A 20,388-nucleotide genomic window follows, 5' to 3' on the forward strand; every position below is an offset into this window, starting at 1 on the left:
CTTTGATAGCTGTGAATATTCCATCTTATATTCCAGGTGTGTGTGTGTGTGTGTGTGTGTTTCCTAGCAGTTGTACTCTCTTCCCTAATCATACTTCTTGTGCAGCTGGACATCTACCTTTATTCTCCTAAACACATACAGGAAAGAAAAGATGAAGGAAAGAAAGGGGACAAGGACCTTGCTGCTGTAACCGACTGGTCTCGTGCTAAATTTTTCGCTTTTTGTCAATGGATCTGGGCCCTCAGATGCTTCCTGAGGATTGACATAAAGAAGGTTGAAAAAAAAAAAAAAAAAGACAGTTGATAAAAATTTGCAAGAGGAGGGACTCTATTATCTGGGATCTGGGGTTTAAAGGAAACTAAGCAATAACACATCAGTTCCTTGAGGAGGAACTGGCAAATACAAGATTTTGATATTTCATGTAGTCATGGAAACCAGGACTTCCCAAAGTGTTTCCCAAAACACTGAACAAGATATGTTTTTTTTTTTTTTTGAGACGGAGTCTCACTCTGTCACCCAGGCTGGAGTGCAGTGGCGTGATCTCGGCTCACTACAACCTCCGCCTCCCAGGCTCAAAGGATTCTCCTGCCTCAGCCTCCTGAGTAGCTGGGACTACAGGCGCGTGCCACCACGCCTGCCTAATTTTTGTATTTTTAGTGGAGATGGGGTTTCACCATGTTGGCCAGGATGGTCTTGATCTCCTGACCTCGTGATCCAACCACCTTGTCCTCCTAAAGTGCTGGGATTACAGGCATGAGCCACCGCGCCCAGCCTGAACAAGGTATGTTTTAAGGAAGCAATTAAACAGGTTTCTTTGCTGCACTGCTTCTTCAGAACCTGTAATCTGCAATATTCACAGTCATTCTCAAAGAGGGAAATACAGTCAACAGCATCAAACTCTTTGACCATGGACTCATTTTCTATAGGCACCAACATGGGATGTCTTTCCCAAGGAATATAACTAAGAAACCTTAAACTTACTCTGATGGACTATCCAGAAAGCAAAGAAGTCCAGCTAATTTTCATCAAGTAACTCATGATATTTTCATTTCCTAAACCACAGCATGTATGTGTGTGATATCTACAGACACACAATCACATATTTATATACATATACAAAATTTTATAATTTTACATTTTTATATGGCATCTGTAGGATAGAAACATTCCTAACTGCTTGTGGTGACTTTAATCAGATTTACATTCAAACCATTTGTTTTCACAGTTCGACTTTGTTTTAATCAAGATTTTGTGTTAAAACTATGATCTTACACTCGAAAACTTGTTATGTGACTATATTTGGATTCATGGAATAACAACAAGCATTTTATTAATGTTCCACTATATCTTCAAGGTCAGATTCAAAGGAGACAGATAGGATGATAGGGAACACAAGGATTCTTTCACATTTCCTAATGAAAAATTACTGTTCTAGTGACCAGTAATAATCAAGTGGCCTGAATAGTTAATTTGCTTGCTAAAGTGCTTTTTATCTGAGGAGGGGGACTTGGTCTACCAACAGAAAAGTGAAAGCTGACAAGGTTGTAAAGTTCAAGGGAAATCTGTTAACATGATAAATCTAGGTAGTTACATTCAGATAATACAACTCAACTATTACTTCACTGCATGTCATAAAACACTAAATTCCCCAAGTTGAATTCATGAATATCACATATTTTACAAGAACAGAAAAAGTATTATAAGCTAGACATTTAAGTGCTAATGTATTCAAATAAGGTTATAATAATTGTATTTCAAACTGCAACTTTTTTCATATTCTTAACCAGGAAAGAAGATAACTCTAAAATGGTAGAAAATTGTTTATTTTGAAAACATGTTCTTGAAACATTTTATCTAGTGTCAGAAAAAAGTAAATACATTACTGTTAATTTAAAAATGGGCCGGGTGCGGTGGCTCACGCCTGTAATCCCAGCACTTTGGGAAGTCGAGGCGGGCGGATCATGAGGTCAGGAGATGGAGACCATCTGGGCTAACATGGTGAAACCCTGTCTCTACTAAAAACACAAAAAATTAGCCAGGCGAGGTGGCGGGCGCCTGTAGTCCCAGCTACTCGGAGAGGCTGAGGCAGGAGAATGGCGTGAACCCAGGAGGCGGAGCTTGCAGTGAGCCGAGATCATGCCACTGCACTCCAGCCTGGGTGACAGAGCGAGACTCCGTCTCAAAAAAAAAAAAAGGCTTTTGTGAAGAAACTTTGATTCAAACCAATACGTTTTACATGTAAAGCAAATTCAAATTCTCATGAATATTGTACATCAATTTTGATTGAATGAAGACTTTTTTTTACTGTAGTTCTTTTAGCTTGCATTAACAATAGAGGTATCTTTTATCAGAATAATTATAGTTTTGGAAGGATATAATTGCATGCCACTAGCCACCTACCTTTCTTTCTCTTGCTGATTTCCTTTATCACTTCCATTGTTAATCAAAGCAAGTTCATCTAATAATGATGTAGATTCCTTTGTAAACTTCTCAAAAACCTACAATATGAGTTTTATTAACATACTAAGAACAATCTTAAAAATTAATATGTAATAATGATTGTCAGTTAAGAGCAATAGAATTGGCCAGCTAGGATTTGTTTTCCTTCCCCGGCAGTTAGTGCAATTCTACCACCAGAACACAACAATGTACACAAGAGAAGACAAAACTGTTTCCTAAAGCAATGAATAGTTTCATGGATAAATAATTTTTAAAATTTAAATACATCAATAAATTATCTTCATTCTCCATTCAGATACGTGTTTCTTTGAGAAACATTTGCATTGATAACAGTTCTAACTACATACATGTAATTTAGAACATGCTAAGTCTCTAATAACAGTTACAGAACACTTCTTTATGTTATTCTATCACCAACACATGTTGGTTTCATATAATAGTTGTTATATACATGCATGTAGCATTTAAAATTAGTTATAATTTTAATGATTTCTTCAAATATTTCTGAAAAGGAATTTGGGCAAGTCTGTTTAAACGTAAGTAATGAAGTGGACAATCACTTGACTGACACCACTTTTTAAATATGGTGGAAATAGGCTGGGTGCAGTAGCTCATGCCTATAATCCCAGCATTTTGGGAGGTCAAGGCAGAGGGCTTGCTTGAGCCCAGGAGTTCATGACTGGCCTGGGCAACATGGAGCCTCCATCTCTACAAAAAATAAAACCTTTGTCAGGCATGGTGGCATGCACTTGCAGCCCCAACTACTTGAGAGGCTGAGGTGGAAGGATTGCTTGAGCCCAGGAGTTAAAGGTTGCAGTGTGTGGTGATCATGCCACTGCATTTCAGCCTGGGGCAAGACCCTGTCTCTAAATAAACTGGGTGGAAACAGAATTAGTTATCCATTCAGAGATAACCAAAAGTTCACTATTCTCCAATAAAATTATCATTTAATCTAAAATGGTTAATCTGACGTTTGTTCTTTCACTAGTTCAATAAAAAAAAATCAAATTACACAGAGTTGCAGATTTCAGAAGTCTAGAATGCCAAAGATGATACATTTTCACAAATGAAAATGCTTAATCTGTCAAACTGCTCTTCAAGTTGATAATTCAAATTAATGTTTAAATATCCTCTGAGAATGGTATAGCAAGTAGATCACCTCAAGAAATTATGCTACTGTTGGCTGGGAGCAGTGGCTCACACCTGTAATCCCAGCACTTTGTAAGGCTGAGGCAGGTGGATCATGAGGTCAAGAGTTTGAGATCAGCCTGACCAACATGGTGAAACCCCGTCTCTACTAAAAATACAAAAATTAGCTGGGCGTGGTGGCGTGTGCCTGTAATCCCAGCTACTCACGAGGCTGAGGCAGGAGAATTGCTTGAATCCCAGAGGTGGAGCCCAGATTGTGCCACGGCACTCCAGCCTGGGTAACAGGGCAAAACTCTGTCTCAAAAAAAAAAAAAAAAAAAAAGAAAACAAAAAGAAATTATGCTACTGTTATTCTAATTAAAAATTTTACAACTTTTACTGATGCTACTAATGACAGAACAGTAATAGCTAAAACTTATACGGTGCCACTATATCATGTCTGGTGCTGGTTCTAAATGCTTTATATGTATATTCATTTCATTTTACCCATAATCACACAAACGTAGGTACTATTATTATCACCATATTACAGATGTGGGAATCAGGCCAAGGCAAGATTAAACACATTGTTGAAGGCCATACACCTAGCAACTAGAATCAGGATTCTAATCAAGTAAGTCTGACTTCACAGTATTTGTCTATTATGCTATAATGTGGTATGCACATATTTCTCCATTTTTGTAAAAAGAAAAAATCTATATTTTAATAGACTAAAATGATAAAAGTTATCAAAATATATCTTATTTCTATGCAATAACATTTTATCTCATTGTAATATACCAACCAGCCTCTTATTTAACCAGTCCATGTGATCATAGGTGAGACTCCCACCAAAATCTTCTGTTAACTGGCATGGTTCTATATAACGAGTCAATTTGTTGGCGGACACTAAAATAACCTACAAAAAGGTTAAAAGAAAAGAAACATTTAGTAACCCACTATTAAAGTCCATGAAAGTAACTAGGAGGTAAAATTAGGTTAAAATATGCAATACTGTTTCCAACATGATGACACATTATCATTTACTTAATACAGTATTTAAAACCAATTCAATAAGTTATAGATACCTGATAAAAAATTCATCAAAAACTTTTTCTAATATCACATTTTAAAAAACAACAGGTACCAGCAGTTCAGATGAAATATTTTCAAAAATATTTTATCTTGTTTCTTTGTAATAAAAATCAGTTCCTTAATACAATGAAGTAATAAAAAATTTTCACATCATCTTAAAATTAGCTAAGGACACTAAAATGAAGAGTAAATCTGGCAATCAAAAAGTTATCCATTTTAAAGTTTTTCTAATGTTCCTCTGATTACATATAAACAAGTCCTCCAGTTGTAGAGTATAACCCACAATAACGTATGCCAATATTTAATTTTTAGTAAAAATTAGAAGATCAGAGTATTTATGAACTTGAGATGTACATATTAAAATGCTAATCTTTTAACTCTAACCTTAAAAAGATTTCAAATACAAATTAAATAAGTACCTAAGAGAACACTGCAGAACTAAATAAAACTTCAGTGAAGATACACATGCATATGAAAGAAAATACATCTATGGAAGAAAGGTATTCAAATGGTAGTGTTAATACTAAATGACATATGGAAATTTATTTATTTATTAAAAATGACTTGATAAGAAAAATAATGTGTCTGGCTGGAAACAGCATTATTCCCACTCTCACAATAACAAAAGCCAGACAATCTGCAAAATTGTAACTTTTTTTGGAACTCCTAAGAAAGCCACGGTTACAGGGAAACCTGTAACTAGTTTGAAGTTGAAGAGAAGGCAGGCACCACAGAGAGAAAGGTGAAAGGGGCTACCACAGAGCACATGTGCGAAATTTTTGGAGCTCTCCTGTATCTTGATTATGGCAAAAATTATGTGACTATATGTGCTTGTCGAATCTCATAAAACTATACACTAAAGTATGAATTTTACTTCACATAAATTATACCTCATTAAACTGACTTTAAAAAAATTTAAAAAACAACTTAAGGAGGACTTGTGGAAGAACCCAGAAAGAGACAAATGAAAAATTTAGAAACAGACACAATATGTAAAACAAGGTACATCCATACTGTATATGAAGCTATAATATCAACAATAAATAAGGAGAAATTACCAAGACTGCTTTGCCGGAAGAAGGAAAATTTCATCCTCAGGAAGATACCATAAACATTGCATGAAAAATTCACAGAACTATGAACGCTATCAAATTTGAGTGTACAACAAATTGCTATTGATAACAATACATTAAATGGAAATTAATAGTCTTAAATATTTATATGAGGAAACAAAGCCTAGTGATGAGCTAAGTGACCCATCTAAGAAGTCAGGAGAGGAAAAAGAATAAGTCCAAAGAAAATAGAAGAAAGGAGGTGAAAAATCAGAAGTAAATATAAATTAAGATATTACAGGGGCTCAAAAAAGCCAAAACTTATTTCTCGAAAAGACTAATGAAATCAACAAACTTCTGATAGGAGGAAGCAAGAAAAACAGTACAAATAAATAATGGTAACAACATAAAAGAGAATACAATTTCGTTGACAGCAATGGTTTAAAAGACACTAAGGACACAAGACAATTTTGTGCCAATATCTATAAACTTAGAATAGACATATTCCTATTAAAAAGTGTAACTTATCAAAACTGACATAAGAAAACAGAATACCTACAACCAATGAAGTGAATCATTAGATTCTTTATGTTTTCAGTAATCATGCTGTTAGTGATACTTTTAGTATTGCCATTCTGCAATCACTTGATGAGGAACAAAGCCAATGAGTGAGATGGGATATTATAATTCTGCCTATCTCCAATAACCTTAAGAAAATGGGATTTTTGGCAAGGGAGGAAGGAAGATGTGGGAGAGAAAAAGCATCCTTACGGTGCTCGTTTTAAATTGGAAGTATCAGTTTAAACTCCACAATATATTTCATTTTAAATGAACACACACACACTCTCATTCTCTCTCTCACGCACACTTATATGTATATTTTCTAGTTGTGTCCAATGGAAGGTTTAGAAATAATGACCAATTTTGTAGAAATATATGTTCCTAGCATCCAGACTGTGATCTCTGAGTACCATTTCTCATAAAAAAGAATCAGGTTTTGTTAAAATAGCATTAGTCAAAAAAAAAAATAATTTTAAAATAAAAGGAATCACACATGATGAGTGAGCTTGGAACATCTTACCCAGACATCAAAAAAGCTATCAAAGAGGACTATGGTTGTGATGAAAGGACGTGAAAAGGCTTCCACTGACCAAAGATGTGACAAGTTACAAATCAATAAGAATAATAAATGCCATGAATTGAAACATTAAATATGCTTAAATCAATGAGTGCATACTGATAAAAAGAAATAATCACCATTGGACTAAGCTAGAGAACACACTTATTATAATGAAAACGAAGACTGGGCACAGTGGCTCATGCCTGTAATCTCAGCACTTTGGGAGACCGCGGCAAGAGGATTGCTTGAAACCTGGAGTTTAAGACCAGCCTGGGCAATGTAAGAAAACCCAATCTCAATAACAAAAAATAAAAAATAAAAAAGGTATGTACTTGTAGTCCCAGCTACTTGGGAAGCTGAAGCAGAAGGACTGCTTGTTTCCAGGAGTTAGGCTGCAGAGAGCTATTATTGCACCACTGCACTCCAGCCTGGGGGACAGAGAACCCCACAAAGAAAAGAACGGAAGGAAAGGAAGGGAAGGGAAAGAAGGGAGCAAGAAAGGGAAGGAAGGAAGGGAGGAAGGAAGGAAGAGATGGAGGGAGGGAGAGAAGGAGACAGAACAGCAAATAAAGAGAAACAAGCATTTATTTCACTTTTCATATACAAACTGTATTACTGGATAGACAAATAATAAGTTTCTCATTATAAAATGATCCCAGCTAGTAAATGAAGAAGGAATAATAGAACTAGATCATCATTTTATAATTTTTAATGAAGTAAGAGATCTAGACACTGGACATTAATGGCTGCTAACATCACAAAAAAGACAACTATTACAAATCTCATGATCAAGGAACATATCACCACCTGTGAAGAGCCTTAGAAAAAGGAAATCAACTCTAAAACTAACCACTGTCTAAATCCAACTATCAATTTATAAAAACACATGTAAATTATACCACAGGGATACTTGCAGAAATATGCAGACTACTGGAAACTCTATAGGGCAAACAATTTGGTCTCTTAAAAAAATGTATACGAGAAAGAGAAGCTAAAGATTAAAAAGCTGCATTTAAGAGACATATACAGAATCCCACAACCAATAAGAATTACATGTTCTTTTCAAGCAAGTATGAAATATTTTAAAACTTGACTGTATATTAGTGCATAAGAAAGCCTCAGCAAATTTCAAAGGAATATATAATATAATCACAAAATTAAGCTAGAAATCAATAATCAATCATATCAGCAATCCGTATTACTGATTTCTAGCTCGCTGCAGTCTCTGTCTCCCAGGTTCAAAGGATTCTCCTGTCTCAGCCTCCCAAGTAGCTGGGACTACAGGTGTGTGCCACCATGCTCAGCTCATTTTTTTTGTATTTTTAGTAGAGACGGGGTTTTACCATGTTGGCCAGGCTGGTCTCACATTCCTGACCTCAAGTGATCCACCTGCCCTGGCCTCCTAAAGTGCTAGGATTACAGGTGTAAGCCACCGCATCTGGCCCACAACTCTTTTTTTGGGATCCACAGAAAGGCTTTCACACTAGGGAAATTAAACACAATCAGATCCCAGAAAAGAACTTTTCCTTTCTCCAAAAATGTCAAGCAATATATTAACAAGATATATAACTATATATACTAAGAATGAAACCAAGCAATATATATTTATTCTATGAGTAAATAAATTACTTGCTAAATTGAGCATGAATTCACATCTGAAAAGATAAAATCCCAGAGCACTCTCTCCTGAAAATGCAGGCCAGGCATGGTGGCTCATGTTTGTAATCCCAATGATTTGGGCAGCCAAGGTAAGAGGATTGCTTGAGCCCAGGATTTCGAGACTGCAGTGAGCTGTGATCGTGCCACTGCACTCAAGTCTGGGCAACAGAGTGAGATTCTGTCTCCAAAAAAAATACAAAATATAAGGATGGTCTTTTTGCTCTTCAATTGCATCTTATTTAACATAATATTCTATTTAAATACTGATGAAAATCTCTCTTTTGAGAAATCCCACTATCATGTCCCTTAGTTATTTTTAATTTTCCATAGGTTACTGAGGTACAGTTAGTGTTTAGTTACATGAGTAATTTCTTTAGTGGTGATTTGTGAGACTTTGGTGCACCCATCACCCGAGCAGTATACACTGCAGCATATTTGTAGTCTTTTATCCCTTGCTTCCCTCTCACCCTTTCCCCCAAGTCCCCAAAGTGTATTTTATCATTCTTATGCCTTTGTGTCCTCATAGCTTAGCTCCCACATATCAGTGAGAACACACGATGTTTGGTTTTCCATTCCTGAGTTACTTCACTTAGAATAATAGTCTCCAATCTCATGCAGGTCGCTGTGAATGCCATTAATTCATTCCTTTTTATGGCTGAGTAGTATTCCATCGTATATATATGTATATATGTGTATATATGAATACATGTACATGTGTATATACATATATATGTATATACGTATATATGTGTATACGTATATATGTGTATACGTATATACGTGTATATGTATATGTGTATATATGTATATATGTGTATATATACACACATATACACACACACATATATATACACACACACACATATTATATATATCACAGTTTCTTTATATACTCATTGATTGATGGGGACTTGGGTTGGCTCTATGATTTTGCAATTGTGAATTGTGCTGCTATAAATATGCATGTGCAAGTATCTTTTTTGTATGATGATTTCTTTTCTTCTGGGTAGATACCCAGTAGTGGGATTGCTGGATCAAATGGTAGCTCTACTTTTAGTTCTTTGAGGGATCTCCACACTGTTTTCCATAGTGGCTGTACTAGTTTACATTCCCACCAGCAGTACGAAGTGTTCCCTGATCACGGCATTCACGCCAACATCTGTTTTTTGATTTTCTGATTGGGGCCATTCTTGCAGGAGTAAGGTGATATCACACTGTGGTATTGATTTGCATTTTCCTAATCATTAGTGATGTTAAGCATTTTTTCATATGTTTGTTGGCCATTTGTATATCTTCTTTTGAGAATTGTCTATTCATGTCCTTAGCCTACTTTTTGATGGGATTGTTTGCTTTTTTTCTTGCTGATTTGAGTTCACTGTAGATTCTGGATATTAGTCCTTTATCAGATGTACAGATTGTGAAGATTTTCTCCCCCTCTGTGGGTTGTCTGTTTACTGTGCTGACTGTTCGTTTTGCCGTACAAAAGCTCTTTAATTTCATTAGGTCCCAGCTATTTATCTTTGTTTTTATTGCATTTGCTTTTGGGTTCTTGGTCATGAAATCCTTGCCTAAGCCAATGTCTAAAAGGGTTTTTCCAATGTTATCTTTTAGAATTTTTATAGTTTCAGGTCTTAGATTTAAGTCCTTAATCCATCTTGAGTTGATTTTTGTACAAGGTGAGAGATGAGGATCCAGTTTCATTCTCCTACATGTGGTTAGCCAATTATCCCAGCACCATTTGTTGAAAAGAGTGTCCTTTCCCCACTTTATGTTTTTGTTTGCTACCCCTTTTACAATAGCTGCAAAAAAATAAAATACTTAGGAATATACCAAACCAAGGAGGCAAAAGACCTCTACAAGGCAAACTACAAAACACTGCTGAAAGAAATCACAGATGACACAAATAAATGGAAACATATCCCATGGTCACGGATGAGTAGAAACAATATTGTGAAAATGCCCATACTGCCAACAGCAATCTACAAATCCAACACAATCCCCACCAAAATACCACCATCATTCTTCACAGAATTAGAAAACACAATTCTAATTTTATATATATAATATATTATATATATTATATATATGATATATAACATATAACATATATAATATATGTTATATATATATCATATATATAATATATATATATGATATATATACTGGTATGGTATAAAAATAGTCACACAGACCAATGGAACAGAATAGAGAACCGAGAAATAAGTCATTTATCATCTTATGATTTTAAATATGAAATAAATCATCCTATGATTCTAAATATGAAAACAAAGAAACAATGACACTGTTACTATGGCCTTATAGTATAGTTTGAAATCAGGTAGTGTGATGCCTCCAGATTTCTTCTTTTTGCTTAGTCTGGGTTCTGTACTTATATGGTATAAAATGTATATATATTATATATATATAAAATATATATACATTGTATATAAACATATTTATATATAATGTATATATATTTTATATATAACATATATACATTATATATAATATATAAACATTATAATATATAAACATATAAATATATATATAATATATATTTTATACCCATATCAGTACAGAACCCAGAAATAAATCCAAACACAGACAGATGTCCCTTATATTAAACTTAATTTTTAATAATGTGTTATTGATTCACTTAACAATCATTATTTAGTGGAGCTAAATTTATTTATTAGAAGACGTGTGTTTTAGTGTTGGGAATATGAGGATGAATAAGACATTTTTCTGGCAAAGAAATTAGATTTTCATTTGTTTCTTAGCAATATTTCTCTGCAATATTCCAGAGAAGGTTGTGTAATGCACAAGATGTAGAATAAAGTTTTCTGCTTTGTTCTAAAGCCTTTGTTGAAAATACCCTAAATGTCATTGCTGCTTTTGTCACCACCAGGCCTGCCCTAAAAGAGCTCCTGAAGGAAGCACTAAACATGGAAAGGAACGACCGGCACCAGCCACTGCAAAAACATGCCAAACTGTAAAGACCATCGAGGCTAGGAAGAAACTATAGCAACTAACGAGCAAAATAACCAACTAACATCATAATGACAGGATCAAATTCACACATAACAATATTAACGTTAAATGTAAATGGGCTAAATGCTCCAACCAAAAGACACAGACTGGCAAATTGGATAAGGAGTCAGGACCCATCAGTGTGCTGTATTCAGGAAACCCATCTCACGTGCAGACACACATAGACTCAAAATAAAGGGATGGAGGAAGATCTATCAAGCAACTGGAAATCAAAAAAAGGCAGGGGTTGCAATCCTAGTCTCTGATAAAATAGACTTTAAACCAACAAAGATCAAAAGAGACAAAGAAGGCCATTACATAATGGTAAAGGGATCAATTCAACAAGAAGAGCTAACTATCCTAAATATATGCACCCAACACAGGAGCACCCAGATTCATAAAGCAAGTCCTGAGTGACCTACAAAGGGACTTAAACTCCCACACAATAATAATGGGAGATTTTAACACCCCACTGTCAGCATTAGACAGATCAACGAGACAGAAAGTTAACAAGGATATCCAGGAATTGAACTCAGCTCTACATAAAGTGGACCTAATAGACATCTACAGAACTCTCCACCCCAAGTCAACAGAATATACATTTTTTTCAGCACCACACCACACCTATTCCAAAATTGACCACATAGTTGGAAGTAAAGCTCTCCTCAGCAAATGTAAAAGAACAGAAATTATAAAAAACTGTCTCTCAGACCACAGTGCAATCAAACTAGAACTCAGGATTAAGAAACTCACTCAAAACCGCTCAACTACATGGAAACTGAACAACCTGCTCCTGAATGACTATTGGGTACATAATGAAATGAAGGCAGAAATAAAGATGTTCTTTGAAACCAATGAGAACAAAGACACAACATACCAGAATCTCTGGGACACGTTCAAAGCAGTGTGTAGAGGGAAATTTATAGTACTAAATGCCCACAAGAGAAAGCAGGAAAGATCCAAAATTGACACCCTAACATCACAATTAAAAGAACTAGAAAAGCAAGAGCAAACACATTCAAAAGCTAGCAGAAGGCTAGAAATAACTAAAATCAGAGCAGAACTGAAGGAAATAGAGACACAAAAAACCCTTCAAAAAATTAATGAATCCAGGAGCTGGTTTTTTGAAAGGATCAACAAAATTGATGGACCGCTAGCAAGACTAATAAAGAAGAAAAGAGAGAAGAATCAAATAGATGCAATAAAAAACGAAAAAGGGGATATCACCAGCAATCCCACAGAAATACAATCTACCGTCAGAGAATACTACAAACACCTCTATGCAAATAAACTAGAAAATCTAGAAGAAATGGATAAATTCCTCGACAAATACACCCTCCCAAGACTAAACCAGGAAGAAGTTGAATCTCTGAATAGACCAATAACAGGTTCTGAAATTGTGGCAATAATCAATAGCTTACCAACCAAAAAGAGTCCAGGACCTGATGGATTCACAGCTGAATTCTACCAGAGGTATGAGGAGGAACTGGTACCATTCCTTCTGAAACTATTCCAATCGATAGAAAAAGAGGGAATCCTCCCTAACACATTTTACGAAGCCAGCATCGTTCTGATACCAAAACCTGGCAGAGACTTAACCAAAAAAGAGAATTTCAGACCAATATCCTTGATGAACATTGATGCAAAAATCCTCAATAAAATACTGGCAAACCAAATCCAGCAGCACATCAAAAAGCTTATCCACCATGATCAATTGGGCTTCATCCCTGGGATGCAAGGCTGGTTCAACATACGCAGATCAATAAATCTAATCCAGCATATAAACAGAACCAAAGACAAAAACCACATGAATATCTCGATAGATGCAGAAAAGGCCTTTGACAAAATTCAACAACCCTTCATGCTAAAAACTCTCAATAAATTAGGTATTGATGGGACGTATCTCAAAATAATAAGAGCTATCTATGACAAACCCACAGCCAATATCATACTGAATGGGCAAAAACTGGAAGCATTCCCTTTGAAAACTGGCACAAGACAGGGATGCCCTCTCTCACCACTCCTATTCAACATAGTGCTGGAAGTTCTGGCCAGAGCAATCAGGCAGGAGAAGGAAATAAAGAGTATTCAATTAGGAAAAGAGGAAGTCAAATTGTCCCTGTTTGCAGATGACATGATTGTATATCTAGAAAACCCCATTGTCTCAGCCCAAAATCTCCTTAAGCTGATTAGCAACTTCAGCAAAGTCTCAGGATACAAAATTAATGTACAAAAATCACAAGCATTCTTGTACACCAATCACAGACAAACAGAGAGCCAAATCATGAGTGAACTCCCATTCACAATTGCTTCAAAGAGAATAAAATACCTAGGAATCCAACTTACAAGGGATGTGAAGGACCTCTTCAAGGAGAACTACAAACCACTGCTCAATGAAATAAAAGAGGATACAAACAAATGGAAGAACATTCCATGCTCATGGGTTGGAAGAATCAATATGTGAAAATGGCCATACTGCCCAAGGTAATTTATAGATTCAATGCCATCCCCATCAAGCTACCAATGACTTTCTTCACAGAATTGGAAAAAACTACTTTAAAGTTCATATGGAACCAAAAAAGAGCCCGCATTGCCAAGTCAATCCTAAGCCAAAAGAACAAAGCTGGAGGCATCACACTACCTGACTTTAAACTATACTACAAGGCTACAGTAACCAAAACAGCATGGTACTGGTACCACAACAGAGACATAGATCAATGGAACAGAACAGAGCCCTCAGAAATGATGCCGCATAGCTACAACTATCTGATCTTTGACAAACCTGACAAAAACAAGAAATGGGGAAAGGATTCCCTATTTAATAAATGGTGCTGGGAAAACTGGCTAGCCATATGTAGAAAGCTGAAACTGGATCCCTTCCTTACACCTTATACAAAAATTAATTCAAGATGGATTAAAGACTTATATGTTAGACCTAAAACCATTAAAATCCTACAAGAAAACCTAGGCAATACCATTCAGGACATAGGCATGGGAAAGGACTTCATGTCTAAAACACCAAAAGCAATGGCAACAAAAGCCAAAATCGACAAATGGGATCTCACTAAACTAAAGAGCTTCTGCACAGCAAAAGAAACTATCATCAGAGTGAACAGGCAACCTACAGAATGGGAGAACATTTTTGCAACCTACTCATCTGACAAAGGGCTAATATCCAGAATCTACAATGAACTCAAACAAATTTACAAGAAAAAAACAAACAACCCCATCAAAAAGTGGGCAGAGGACATGAACAGACACTTCTCAAAAGAAGACATTTATGCAGCCAAAAAACACATGAAGAAATGCTCATCATCACTGGTCATCAGAGAAATGGAAATCAAAACCACAGTGAGATACCATCTCACACCACTTAGAATGGCCATCATTAAAAAATCAGGAAACAACAGGTGCTGGAGAGGATGTGGAGAAATAGGAACACTTTTACACTGTTGGTGGGACTGTAAACTAGTTCAACCATTGTGGAAGTCAGTGTGGTGATTCCTCAGGGATCTTGAACTAGAAATACCATTTGACCCAGCCATCCCATTATTGGGTATATACCCAAAGGACTATAAATCATGCTGCTATAAAGACACATGCACACGTATGTTTATTGCGGCACTATTCACAATAGCAAAGAATTGGAACCAACCCAAATGTCCAACAACGATAGACTGGATTAAGAAAATGTGGCACATATACACCATGGAATACTATGCAGCCATAAAAAACGATGAGTTCGTGTCCTTTGTAGGGACATGGATGAAACTGGAAAACATCATTCTCAGTAAACTATCGCAAGGACAAAAAACCAAACACCGCATGTTCTCACTCATAGGTGGGAATTGAACAATGAGAACTCATGGACACAGGAAGGGGAACATCACACTCCGGGGACTGTTGTGGGGTGGGGGGAGGGGGGAGGGACAGCATTAGGAGATAGACCTAATGCTAAATGACGAGTTAATGGGTGCAGGAAATCAACATGGCACATGGATACATATGTAACAAACCTGCACATTGTGCACATGTACCCTAAAACCCTAAAGTATAATAAAAAATAAAAAAGAAAATGAATTTAAAAAAAAAAAATTGACCAAGATTACTGCTATTATGTTTTTACCTATGCAAAATAGTTTTAAATAAGGGAAGGACACAATTATGGAGAGCTACAGAAAACTCATTTTCTCCATTATTATAAAACATTTTATACAATCCATATTCTTATAAAATTCACTGGTGGCTATTAAAAGTTAAAACAGTAGCCCTGCCATGCAGACATACAGAATTGTATCAACACCAAAGGTATCTCAAAGTTAAATACCGTATGTGGGGGAAAAGCAACAGTTTGAACAATCGGCAGACACACAATCACAATAATTTCCAATTGACAACTTACAGAACTATCTACTGTGATGAAACATCTCAGTTTCCACTGCAATAATCTCATTTTTGTTTAAGAGGGTGAAGGTGAGGAGAAAGGGCAGAGTAGGCTGGCTAAAGAGCAATAAATGTTTCCATTTTACTAGAAACATTCTTTTAGAAAAAGAATGAAGGGAAAAGACATTTAAGAGTGTGCAATAGTAGGAAACATCTCATTCTATGCATACGCTTTTCGCCTAACAATCACCTTTATAAAGTGGGTCAGGATCAGCATGTGTAAGGGGAAAGAGAATCCCTCCTTCCACTGCAATGCAAAAATACACTCTGTTTACAAAGGTGAAAAACTGTCTACCTGCTTTTGGAAAATTACACCACTTACCAGGATACAACATATAAATAACAGACAACTGCTTCCCAGAGGACAAACCAAGTTTGAATAAACAGACAATTCAACTCCACTCTAATGATGGCAATCATCACAGAAGGGTGTGATTTCACTGCTGTGAATTTGCTTGTGAAGAGCAAATTCAAATGTGCAAGCAAAAGTAAGAAACCATTTGCAGGGAGGGATTTAGGCCTGAAGTAGAACTGGAATGCTGAAAAAGGAAAACTGTAGAGATCTCTAGATATTTGAAAAGCAAAAACTCAACATGCAGAAAACAGAGAAAACTGACACATTTCAGGGTAATGCAACAAAACAAGATTAGGAATCCCAGACTAGGTGATTTTCTATAAATTGTTTCATTATAGCTTTTTAAATTACAAAATACCGGTAGGGCTTCCTATATTCCTTTCTGTTACAGCCCTTGAAGAGACCACTAAATTTTCATAGATAGCAAACCTATATGAAAGTTTAAATATAAAGCAATGCAAATCAAAGGATCAGTTTTATCTTATGCGAAATGTTCTATTACCTGGCAAAGAAGAAAAAAAACAAAGAAAGAAACATAATGAAAAAAAATTTTTTTTGAGAGTTTTGCTCTTGTCACCCAGACTGGAGTGCAATAGCATGATCTCAGCTCACTGCAACCTCCAACTCCCAGGTTCAAGCAATTCTCCTGCCTCAGCCTCCCAAGCAGCTGGGATTACAGGTGCCCACCATCACGCCCGCTAGTTTTTCTATTTTTTTAGTAAAGATGAGGTCTCACCATTTTGACCAGGCTGGTCTTGAACTCCTGACTTCAGGTGATCCACCTGCCTCAGCCTCCACGAGTGCTGGGATTACAGGCGTGAGCCACTGTGCCCAGCCCATAATCAAATTTTTTTAAAGTCCAGCCTCAGAGAGTAATCAACTAAAAGTAAGAACAAAATTAGAAAAGATTCCCCCTCAAAATCATATTAAGATCACGTGTATTATGTATAATTCATTTTCATCCTATGATTCTAAATATGAAAATGAAGAAACAATGACACAATTGCTGAAAATTCTAAAGAAATATTTTCCAAAGCTACAAAAAAAGCTTTGAAAATCTTCAGTGAAGTGATTAATGAGTAAGAAATAACACTGTGAATTAGAGCACAAATATTTAAAATACAAAATGGCACAAATATATAATTATATTAGATTATATTAATTTAAAAATTATATGGCTAATTCTTTATTATCTTCTGCAAAACCTTCTTTCAAATATTTATTGACATTGTCACTGGTTCTAATTTAGTGACCAATTGATAGAAACATCATACTCTAACCTAAAGACAAACCTTCTTTAAAAATCAAACAATTCATTGCCTGTGAAGAAGATGGAACCACAAACAACATTTTCATTTCTCAGAAAATATTTAAAAGAGTAACTTTTCCAAAAGTATCCAGCATTTCTTTAGACTAGCCTATTGTGACTCTCTAAATCACTACTTCCCAGTTATGAAAATCTCATACTCTCTCCATATCATTCTACTTTTTTTTGCAGAACATAATGAAGTAGTATATATAATAAGCTCATTTTAATTTTTTTAAAAAGGATTTTCTTAATTATTAGTATTACAAAATACTAAATTAAAGCAAACTTCATAATAACACACCTTAAACAATTATTTTTTTTTAGAGACAGGGTCTCTCTCTGGCACCTAGGCTTAAGGGCCACTGCACCTTGACTCTTTGGCTCAAGTGATCCTCCCTTCTCAGCCTTCTTAGTAACTAGGAATACAGGTGTGCACCACCATACCTAGCTATTTTGTTTTTAATTTTTTTGTAGAGAAGGGTTCTCATTATGTTGCCCAGGCTGGTTCCAAACTCCTGGGCTCAAGTAATCCTGCCATCTCAGCCTCCCAAAGTGTTGGGATTACAGGTGTGGGCCATTGCTCCTGGCCTTAAATAACATATTATACCAAGATAAAAATGTAAGACCAATTTGTATTTTTCCCACCTAACAAATGACATTAAGGATCTTCAGTTAATTTAGAAACAGTTATGTAAAATACAATGATTCATCACAAATCATTTATAAAGTTACCTTTCATGTTGAATTTTAAGATTACATATACATCACAATCAAAATGGTATTATGTTGGGAGGCCGAGGCGAGCGGATCACGAGGTCAAGAGATCAAGACCATCCTGGCCAACATGGTGAAACCCTGTCTCTAATAAAAATACAAAAATTTGCTGGCCGTGGTGGCACACACCTGTAGTCCCAGCTACTCAGGAGGCTGAGGCAGGAGAATCGCTTGAACCCGGGAGGTGGAGGTTGCAGTGAGCCGAGATCACGCCACTGCATTCCAGCCTGGCAACAGAGAGAGACTCTGTCTCAAAAAAAAAAAAAAAAAAAAAAAAAAAAAAAAATGCCATCAAAAATAGAGAGGAAAAGCTATTTTCATGACCTGATATTTGAAATTTTAACTTTTATACTTTTAAAAAACCTAGCTGGCTTGTTTTTTTAATTTTCGTATTTCTTTTTAAGTAACTATATATGAGAAAAAGTTTGCAGTCCTGGACTGGTAGATAACTCTTTGAATGTGTAAAGTCTTTTATTCTCCAAAAATGAAGAACCAAATTTGATTTCATCACACTGCATACTATGTTTTTTACCATTATTTTTAGAGTACTAAAGACATCTTGATGCTTCCTTCCTTCCTTCCTTCCTCTCTCTCTCTCTTTCTTTCTTTCTTCTTTTTTTCTTCCCCTCTGTGGCCCAGGCTGCAATCTACTCGGCTCGCTGCTGCCCGCGCCGCGGACTCCCTGGGACTGCCGGCGCGCGCCACAGCTGCCTGCTTTTTCTCCTTTGGCTGCAGGCGCGCGTTCCCCATGTTGGCGACGCTGGTCGCCAGCTCCTGACGCCGAGTGCTCTGCCCGCCTCAGCCTCCCGAGGTACTGGGACTGCAGACGGAGTCTCGCTCAGCCGGTGCTCGGTGTTGCCCGGGCTGGAGTGCGGTGGCGTGGTCTGGGCTCGCGGCAGCCTCCGCCTCCCAGCCGCCTGCCTTGGCCTACCAGGGTGCTGGGATTGCAGCCCCTGCCCGGCCGCCACCCCGTCTGGGAGGTGCGGAGCGTCTCTGCCCGGCCGCCCCTCTGCCCGGCCTCCCCATCTGGGAAGTGAGGAGCGCCTCTGCCCGGCCACCCAACGTCTGGGAGGTGAGGAGCGCCTCTGCCCGCCACCCACGTCTGGGAGGTGAGGAGCGCCTCTGCCCCGCCACCCATCGTCTGGGAAGTGAGGAGCGCTTCTGCCTGGCCGCCCCGTCTGGGAAGAAGTGAGGAGCGCCTCTGCTCGGCCGCCCCGTCTGGGAAGTGAAGAGCGCCTCTGCGCGGCCGCCCCGTCCGGGAAGAAGTGAGGAGCGCCTCTGCTCTGCCGCCCTGTCCGGGAAGAAGGGAGGAGCGCCTCTGCCCGGCCGCCCCGTCCGGGAAGAAGTGAGGAGCGCCTCTGCCCGGCCGCCCCGTCTGGGAAGTGAGGAGCGCCTCTGCCCGGCCACCCATCGTCTGGGAAGTGAGGAGCGCCTCTGCCCGGCCACCCCGTCTGGGAAGTGAGGAGCGCCTCTGCCCGCCGCCCCGTCTGGGAAGTGAGGAGCGCCTCTGCCCGGCCGCCCCGTCTGGGAAGTGAGGAGCGCCTCTGCCCGGGCCGCCCCGTCTGGGAAGTGAGGAGCGCCTCTGCCCGGGCGCCCCGTCCGGGAAGAAGTGAGGAGCGCCTCTGCCCGGCCGCCCCGTCCGGGAAGAAGTGAGGAGCGCCTCTGCCCGGCCACCCCGTCTGGGAAGTGAGGAGCGCCTCTGCCCGGCCACCCATCGTCTGGGAAGTGAGGAGCGCCTCTGCCCGGCCACCCCGTCTGGGAAGTGAGGAGCGCCTCTGCCCGGCCACCCATGTCTGGGAAGTGAGGAGCGCCTCTGCCCGGCCGCCCCGTCTGGGAAGAAGTGAGGAGCGCCTCTGCCCGGCCGCCCCGTCTGGGAAGTGAGGAGCGCCTCTGCCCGGCCGCCCCGTCCGGGAAGAAGTGAGGAGCGCCTCGCCCGCCGCCCCGTCTGGGAAGAGGTGAGGGG

General features: G+C 38.2%; 1 protein-coding gene across 3 annotated transcripts in view; it reads right to left on the reverse strand.

The window, feature by feature from the left end:
• SESTD1 (SEC14 and spectrin domain containing 1) overlaps positions 1–20,388 on the reverse strand; it is a 165,063-nt gene that overhangs the window by 46,474 nt on the left and 98,201 nt on the right. For all 3 annotated transcript variants that reach the window (XM_030802447.1, XM_030802446.1, XM_030802448.1), the window contains exons 6-7: positions 4,394–4,507; positions 2,401–2,498 (exon numbers count right to left, since the gene is read on the reverse strand). In XM_030802447.1, coding sequence (XP_030658307.1) covers positions 2,401–2,498; positions 4,394–4,507 — 212 coding nt within the window. The remainder of the gene's footprint in view (positions 1–2,400; positions 2,499–4,393; positions 4,508–20,388) is intronic.

The sequence above is a fragment of the Nomascus leucogenys genome, chromosome 22a (genome assembly GCF_006542625.1).
Source record: "Nomascus leucogenys isolate Asia chromosome 22a, Asia_NLE_v1, whole genome shotgun sequence".
Taxonomy (NCBI): Eukaryota; Metazoa; Chordata; class Mammalia; order Primates; family Hylobatidae; genus Nomascus; species Nomascus leucogenys.